Genomic DNA, 9,037 nt, shown 5'->3' with positions numbered 1-9,037 from the left:
AAATATTTCTTTATGAATGGATTGGTGTGTGTGTGTCAAAGAAAACAGCTCACCTGCACTTTGAGTGCTTTCTACTTATTACAGTAAAAAAGGAAAATTTATGATTAACCACGCAATACACCCGGTTGTGTCAAAAGAAATGCAGGAGCTGACATTAGTTACATCAATCTTCAAATGTTCAGCAATGGGATATCTGTCAAAACTTGAGCCATCAAACCACAGGTGTCAAACTCAAGGCCCGGGGGCCAGATACGGCCCGCCACCTCATTTTATGTGGCCCGCGAAGACAAATTGTGCATCAAATTCGTGTGTCATTACTTGAATTGCAAATTGTCTTCACCTTTAATAATATATATTTTTTTAATATTTGACCAGTCTTTACTCGTCTGATTTGAAAACGAGTTTTTTGTCAGTTTGTTTTGTAGCTTTTACTGTATATGAGGTGCTCATACATTTATTTGGGTTGACAGTCAGAAAGAAGCTATGACTACAATGCGGCCCGCAAAAAATAAAAAAGAGTTTGACACCCCTGCATTAAACTTTTCCAGACTATGAGTTCAGGTTTAAACTTGCTATGGTATGACATACAGTGTAGCCCAACATACTTGCGGTTTGGCATCCACGGATTTGCATACACTGATTCTCTCCCCCCCTAATCTTTCTTCAATATTGAAAAATATATTTTAATGGTCTTCCATTTCAAGCGTTTCGCTATTCACGGGAGATAGGAATCAGGCCAGCCTGTGGAGTTCCAATATGTTTTTTATGCTGGAGTACAGTTCCACTGTCTACAAATACAGATCTCCAGAGTGAAATTCACAGCCACCATATCAAACTGCACGGTCTGTAGTTTGATATGGTGGCTGTGAATTTAATAATACCTGATGTCCCAGAAGTGCACCAATTGAGTCAGTTCGGGCAAACGTGAGCTAGTCTGTGTCCATAGCATCAATGCCTTCCTCACCCATAAATTGAGTGACAGAAAATGGATGGATATTATCGACAGTAGAACATTCTCCTCAACATCATGAAAGGTGATGTCTGTTATACATACTACAAACATGCTGACATCAGAAATGGCAAATGGTCTTTTACTTGTATAGTGCTTTTCCACCTGTTAAGGTCCCCAAAGCAGGGCCACTGACAAATAGGCCAATTCTGGTGGTCTCTGCAGTCAGGTTGCTTTGAGCTTGGCTGTAGGCGGAGACTCTTGTGGGGTGGTGAAATCATTAAAAAAAAAATCTAGTCAGGAACTAACCAGAAAGAATCGGGAGGGACAAAAAAACAACACCTGGAAACCATTCATCGATAAAGGTGGTTTTTGCCTCTCAATCTCTTGAAATGGACACAACACAAAGTGAATTGACTTAGGTGAGACAGTAAATTACATAAGAACTTTGTGTACCTGAAAGTGACTGAGAGTGGGAGATGCAGAAAAAAGACATTTTTTCATCATGAATGCCTCGAGTTGCTGCGTCTGATAATTCTGCCTGTGCAGATGTGTAGGCGTAGAAAAACAGCGTCATTTTCATATACTCCCACACATTCCTGCTTATCATTATCAGATCATTAAATAAACAGTATCCAACCAGTTTATTTTGTAAATGTCTTTCGAAAAACAGAAATGTGGAAGCACAATCAGGAAATATAATAAGAATAACATAATAATGAAGCTTGATTTACTCAATTGTCAGAGTGTATCTCTTGAATGCAGAAAGAACCGAAATTTTATCTTAAACACATCAACAACTGAAACATTCAATATGTGTAAATATATCACATTGTGTGCAAGATACAAATGTTAAAACCCTTTAAAGTGAATACAGAAATTTCTGCCTGATGGTTTCACAAACACGTGCCAAGATTGAGAATTATCTTTGTAGTACTCATTTGTGCAGTTATGCTCTAGCAAACTATGTTTCATTTTTCCTGATTTTTTTGGGATCCCATTATCTTGTTGCTCTTTAAATTAGATTTTCAATTTCTCCTGTGCTCACAATCTATGGAATCGCCGTCACCTACCTCTCGTTACCTGTCATGTATATAAGTCCTGTTTGCCTGTCGGATTGTTCCGTCTCTTGTCTCTCGTCTCCTTGTTTCTAGTCTGCAGTTGGTTCTGTTCTAGTCTTGTTTTGTCTTTCTGTTCCGTTATTCACGTCCCTAGTCGAGTATCTACAGTTTGCCTTTTGAGTTTGTTCGATGAACCCTGGTCCAAGCTGCATTTGGTTGCCCAGCTCCAATCTCTTCATGACACTTTTCTTTCTACAGCAGAGAAAACGACACGAGTTGATAAAAGAAATGGTGAGCAAATGATGGAGAACACTCCTTTAATAATTTAGTATTTTTATGATTTAAAACTGGCTGATGTTGGTTAGATTAGACTGTAGACATCAAACAGGGTTTTAATGCTACCCAAAAGGTTAGCAAATTTAACACTATCGCCAAAGAACATAATGCATCTCCTATTCAGCTTTCTACGAAACAAAACCGTTAAAAATGCTACAATTCCGAAAGAGACTGTAATTTACCACCACTCAAAACCTTGCCATGCGTCCATTGTGTACACTTTTCCTGGTCAGTCAACCAAAGGTACATAAAGAGACAAGCATCTACATTGACACCGCGTGGAATCTTCTTAAGGTGTCCAATTAAAGTTTTTTTTCCAATGTCAGTGTTTGTGAGAAAAGCAACTAAAGCATGTGAAGAACATTCAAACTCCACACAAAACAATAAAGCCAGAACTCTTGAATTAGTTTAGTTTTTGTTGTTGTTGTTTTGAGGACTGGATACCAGAGGCAAAAGGTACACACAGACCAGATGTCTTGTGTGAATCTAATAAACCTGCTTAAGCTGTCATTTTATTAGATTTACCACATCTGCCCCTGAGGTGTCTATTTGTTTGAATCTTACCATGTAATGAGAATAAATGAAACCGATCTCCTTGTCTAGTTCAGAGGATGCTCATCAATATAAAAAAACTCAATGGAGCAGCTATTTGAGCACGCAATTTCAAACAAAAAGACTATCATGGGCAGAAACACTGTCCCCGGTAACCATGAATTAATATCATTATTTAATGTTTTGACTCTAAATTGCTTGCTGCTGTCAAAACAAACCATCACCAACTAGGCAAGGCAATAACACGTATTTTCCGCACTATAAGGCTCACCGGATTATAAGGCGTACCTTCAATGAATTTTAAAACTTTGTCCATATATAAAGCACACCCGTTTATAAGGCGTGGAATAAATAACTCGACGTAGCTCAAACGTTAATGCAATCACAATATAGTAACACTCGAAATAGTGAAAACAATAACAGTATATCAATAACTCAACGTTGCTCAAACGTTAATATCACTCAACACACAAAATAAACACATAAAGCTTATTTTAATATGTTTGTCCTCATCCACAAATCCATATTGGTCCACATATAAGGCGCACCGGATTATGCTTTTGAGAAAATTGGAGCTTTTTAGGTGCGCCTTATAGTGCGGAAAATACGGTATTAAAAAAGCATTTGTGAACAATCCCAAACTGTTTGATTTTACATCGTCCAACTGATTAAATATACAGACAAATAACACGTCTCATGTGCTTGAGGAGCCCAAGAGAAAAGTAATTTAAAGATTAGAACTAAAGTACTAAAAGTTTATTTGAGGATGTAACAGATTCTGAAGTTATGAAAAATTTGATGACAAGTCTTTTTTTTAATCTTTGAACAATTCAAGTACAGACACTTAGCAAATACATTTGTAATTGTACCGTATACAATATTGTATATCATCATCATATAGGAAAAACATCGGTAAAGATAAAAAGATTGAGATGTGTAAATTTACGGTGTTCATGATTGATTTGATAAATGGGACTATGGGTTCGGGTTTCAGTGAATTATTGACAAACTAGAATAAAGATTTTGAATTTGTGTTTGTAGGTAGGGTTAGTGTTTTCATCTATATTTAGGGTTTTAAATTAAGGTTCCAAAGTATATTTCAAAGTAGGATTTCAAACTCCGGTTAGGGTTTTAGATAAAGGAGGCATGTGGAAGGAAAATTCTGCTGTGCAAGATGAGTACAAAGTTAGGAAAAGACCAACCCTCCCATCCACTGCCTTTGAAATATTTTTTTTTAGGAAGCATCAACATTGACCGGTTGCCCCGGGCATCTACTGTGCTATGCACGGCACTTGCCTCTTGTGCCTATCTACCTTATCAACATCCCAAATCTGTCATGTTTTATGTTTCTTTAATGTTCAAATCAGTATTACTTTTAAAAACGGCTTACATTACTTCCTATGCAGTCTCAATCACTTTTTGTGCTTCAACTCATCTGTATGTGCCACCTCCATCTAGTGGAGGAAAAACGTAAAAACACAAAAGGCTAGAATGAAATGGTTAAATTGTGAAAAGACAAAGTTACTGAATATATTTGTGTGGATTAGTGCATCATAGCACATCTGTTCCCAGTTATTTGATTTCGTATTATTTGTTTTAATACATACACAAAAACATGAGAACAGTATAATATGCAATTTGGGACATTTACTTTTGTTTTTAATTGTAAATGTGGTTTCTTACAAAAGAGTCAGAAAAAGCAAGAAAGAAGCTTGAAATCCAACAAAAAGTGTGCTAACTGGCAAATCCTCCACAAAATGCCTGCAGTCACAAGAGCTTTGATAGTTATATTTATCAAAACAGGAAAAGGATAACAATATCCTAGGTGATGATACAAAACACTGAATGTTAATAGTCTGCGGCATCACAATAAAGAAGCACACTATAAATCAAAGCCTACTTAAGGCCAAAACAAATTGCAATTAAATTGACAACCCAACAATGTGCTGTATATATTGTGACACTTTTGAGGTGTTGCCTGTCGTTTCACCGACTGATGAAGGCAGATTTACTCATTTAGCTATGGATTATAGTTGGATTCTTGCTGACAGAGCAAAAACATAAAAATAAAAAAAAAACTACATGCAATTAAGATGTGAAAAATGTTGCAGTTTCGATGCTACATCAGTTGATATGACCGATAAAACAGCAGTGGCAAATCTATGACTAACAGTATGTATAAAGTAAAATTTCTTAATACATTTGTAACTCATAAATGTTGGTTAGATAGCAGATAAACAGTCATGTTTTAGTCTTTACAGACTCCGTGTGGTGTCAATCTTGCTGAAAACTGTCATTATGATCCCAAATTCTGATATGCAGCTCCATTTCATGCCCCAGATGCCAAAACACTCAAAATACAGTAAAGCTACAGTGCTAGTACTCTTTAATAATTCTGTAGTGCTATAAAGTATAAAAGGAAACAAAATAAAATCAGCCCTCAAGGTGCACACAGGCTTCCCCTCAGCTTTTCTCTGGAGCCACCTCGCTAAGTACAAACGACCAACCATAACCCTTCTCTGCACTGTGCGCACAACATTCTTCCTTTTTTTAAACATAGACAAAGACAGCATCGAAGCACACATTTCTCTTTATACTTTGCTGTACAACACAACAGCGCCCTCTAGCAGGGATCAACATTACAGGCGCGTATCTCTTTTCGGTCCTTGCAGCTGCCTGTCAGAGTGCCTTTAGCTCTTTTCTTCTTCAACATGAAACGCTCCTGGATGCCCCCTCCACATGATTTGGTGCAGTCTGTCCAGCCAGTCCATGGCTGTATCTCACAACCTTGGGAGAAAAGACAAGATTGTTGCATGTGTCATAAGGCTTTCGGGCGGGTGGGTGCGTTGAGGAGTAATTTCAATATCATGACCAACCTGACTGTTCTTCTAACACCGTATCTCTTCCCTGTTTACCCCGTCTTCTCCTCTTGCCTTCATCTCTCTCCTCCTTTGGTTTTGATCGACACTTACGAATCTTGCATTTCTTGCGCTGAATGGTCTCGGGACATGCGCTACCCCCGAACTGTGGCTCCAGTTTTACCATGCGGGTTCGGATGGTGTGTCCTTTACCGCAGGACTTGTTGCATTCGGACCACTCAGACCACTCTGTGATCATGCAGTCAATAGCTGGAAGAAATCAAGAAAGCGTGCACACACACACACCTATTTTATTGAAATTTCATTTAAATGACTATTGCAAAGTGGAACATAATGTCATGATCTGTATTTTGATTTTTGTATTGTGTTGAATACTTTTAGCTTTGTTTCATGGTGTGTCTTGTTTTTCAGTTGTTTTTTTTTTTTTAGGTTTTTCTTGTTTAGGTTTTGTGTCTATTAGTTCTGTTCTTGTATTTTGTCAAAAAAAGTCCCCCAAAATGCGACTTGTACTCCGGTACTACTTATATATGTTTTTTTGTTCTTTATTATGCATTTTATTGTACTCCGTTGTGGCTTATAGTCCGGAAAATACGGTAGTAAGTATTTGGTTACTTCAGGGTTATTATATCAATTACATCAAGACCCTGCTATGTGCAAGTGGGATACTTACGACACTCTGGCAACATGCACTTCTCCGTCTGTTCCAACTCTTCAGTGCACTCTGCCGGATCCGACTTCAGCATCCTCTGACGGGTGCGTAGGCCACGCCCACACGAGACGCTACATTCGCTCCAGTCAGACCACGGTGACAACATACATGGGATGGTATCTGCAAACATGCACACATTATTGAACTCATTTAATTGAATTAAAAGCTATATCACCTACACCATCAAGCTGCACTTTATTGATTTGATTTATGAAACAGAGAGTCAAACTTTTTGTTACTCACAGCATTCTGGCATCATGCATTTGTCAACTTCGACCACTTCCGTTTTACACATTGATCCATCAATAGGAGGCATTTTAACCATGCGCTCCCGTCTTCTCATGCCCATCCCACAAGACACACTGCATGGATCCCATTCAGCCCATTCAGTAACCACACAGCTGCTGGCTGCTGTAGGGCGGAAAAGGAAAAAATCTTATACTCCTGACACAAAAGAGACTTTGAGATGACATTTAAAAAATAGTGAGTACTATGTAGATAGAGTATTAAGAAATCACGGCATTACGCCAACAGAAACTAAAAAAAGAATACGTTCACTTCTTTTAGGAAGTTATTGATGCTTGATTAAATGACGTGGCTCACGATCTTATAAACATTGTAGCTTATTCCAAAAGTGTGCTTGATAGAACCAAACTCATCCAATTACAACTTTATGAACCATGCTTTGGGCACAGTCATCTGGAACAGAAAACAGCCTTTTCCAAACGTTGGAAGCCAACAATTGTACTGCACAAGACTAGTGCAAGCAATTAAAATACAAAGAGGACAAATGTGTTGAGTAGAAAGTCAATTGTTAATAAATTAAATATAAATGAAAGGAATAGAGAATGCCTAATTCCTGATAAGCACATGCACACAATATCACAACAGACTCACAGCATTCTTCATTGACGACACACTTCTCTATCTCCTCTGTGTTGAGTTGGCAGAGCGATCCATCCTCTGGGTACTGTTTGACATAACGCTCTCTGGACCTCATTCCCATCCCACAGGAAACGCTGCAGGCCGACCAGCTTATCCACTCGGACATCATGCATGTCGATGGCTCTGTACATCAAAAGAACAAAGACTAAGGGCTCTATTTCATATTCAGTGCAAGTCTAGCACAAAACGCAGTCTAACTGTGTGCATGGCACGAGTTTGACTTCCTTTGGTATTTTCACAGACGGAGCAGAGTTAGAAACAGGCGTTTTCGCTACTGTGGGTGTGAACACAGCCGATTAGCTTCCGGGCCAAAGGAAGCGGCTCCTATTAATCCGTGTATGACCGTTATAATTACACAGGGAAACATGAAATGTATGAACATACAAAAACCCCTACCTTGACGCACATGCACAAGGTTCTGTTAATTTGCATGAGGATTGCTTGAGAAGAGAAGCCACTCAAATACATTCTATCCCTTTTATCCACGAAAATGTTAGACGTGAGAGTAAGCCTCAAAGCACCAAATGCCCAATTTAGAGAGACCCGACATTGTTATGCTCATCCTGCCTTGTTTCCTTGATGTATCTCTGTCATCAGGCACACAGACACTAACAACCCTCTTTGTTTTCATTTGGCATCCATTGGAAGTGGGACTAGAAAATTGCTACAGGATGGGTCAGATACACAGTTCTCTCCAACGGTATTGGAATGGCAATGTATTTATTTATTCATTCATTCTTAATGAAATTTTATCGCATGAAATGTGTGTCTCTGCTCGTGCTAGCGCTTTGTCTGCAAGTGAAGTTCCCAACGGATAAATGAAGTTATTTTGAGTACTCACCTTGCAGACTGCATCCAGGGCCCATGCAGGGCTGGAAATCTTGAGTGTGGGGACATGGAACGCTGAGGTCGAGCTGGGCCTTGAGCATCCTCTGCCTCATCCGTCGGCCCTTTTCACATGATGCACTACTGCAGGCCGACCAGGGAGACCAAGCAGAGTAGATACAAGTCTCAGGGGTGTCATCTAGGACAGAAAATCAGGACATTGGCTAGGTGGAGGCCACAAAGAAAAATACATCGCTGGGGTCAGGCATGTATCTCCAAAATCATCACCTTTCAGGAGAGCTCCAAAATGGCAGGTTTGTTCAACTATTAATAAGGCATTGTGAAAAAGAGCAAGCCATTTTCACACATATTCATCTGGACTGAACAAAAGTACCAACTTTGTCCCACACTCCAAAGTTGAGGGTTTAATTAACAGCTCACCAATAGTTTTTAGGGCTATATCTGCTAATACTTTACCTTTCTCTGTTTCTTCCTGACCAATGTCTGCTACAATGTCATCAATGCTGTCTGGGACCACATTGCACTGCTCCCCCTGTGTAATAACATAGACAACAGGAATGGAACCTGAGGAATACCCCCATATAGCCAAATCTAAAAGCCATGCAATTGATTTCAAATGGAGTTCGCTTGTGATGCATCGGTAAAAGTCCTTGTGATTGGATACATTAAACATATTTAACAAAACAATGAGAAATGCAACATAAGTGAATCCGTGTGAGGACAATTAATATGATTGCATTATTAAAAGTCCAAATTGACA

The 9,037-nt window shown here is 38.9% G+C and overlaps 1 protein-coding gene across 1 annotated transcript in view; it reads right to left on the bottom strand.

The window, feature by feature from the left end:
• Nucleotides 1-4,525: 4,525 nt before the first annotated feature.
• spon1b (spondin 1b) overlaps nucleotides 4,526-9,037 on the bottom strand; it is a 44,912-nt gene continuing 40,400 nt past the window's right edge. The window contains exons 10-16 of the mRNA XM_088379200.1: nucleotides 8,734-8,809; nucleotides 8,273-8,455; nucleotides 7,384-7,554; nucleotides 6,730-6,897; nucleotides 6,448-6,606; nucleotides 5,775-6,026; nucleotides 4,526-5,685 (exon numbers count right to left, since the gene is read on the bottom strand). Of these exons, the coding sequence (XP_088235326.1) occupies nucleotides 5,522-5,685; nucleotides 5,775-6,026; nucleotides 6,448-6,606; nucleotides 6,730-6,897; nucleotides 7,384-7,554; nucleotides 8,273-8,455; nucleotides 8,734-8,809 (1,173 nt within the window). The 3' untranslated portion in view covers nucleotides 4,526-5,521. The remainder of the gene's footprint in view (nucleotides 5,686-5,774; nucleotides 6,027-6,447; nucleotides 6,607-6,729; nucleotides 6,898-7,383; nucleotides 7,555-8,272; nucleotides 8,456-8,733; nucleotides 8,810-9,037) is intronic.

This window comes from Syngnathus floridae, chromosome 6, assembly GCF_059516105.1.
Source record: "Syngnathus floridae isolate MCC-2025c chromosome 6, RoL_Sflo_1.0, whole genome shotgun sequence".
Taxonomy (NCBI): Eukaryota; Metazoa; Chordata; class Actinopteri; order Syngnathiformes; family Syngnathidae; genus Syngnathus; species Syngnathus floridae.
This window is presented reverse-complemented; position numbering and strand designations above follow the sequence as displayed.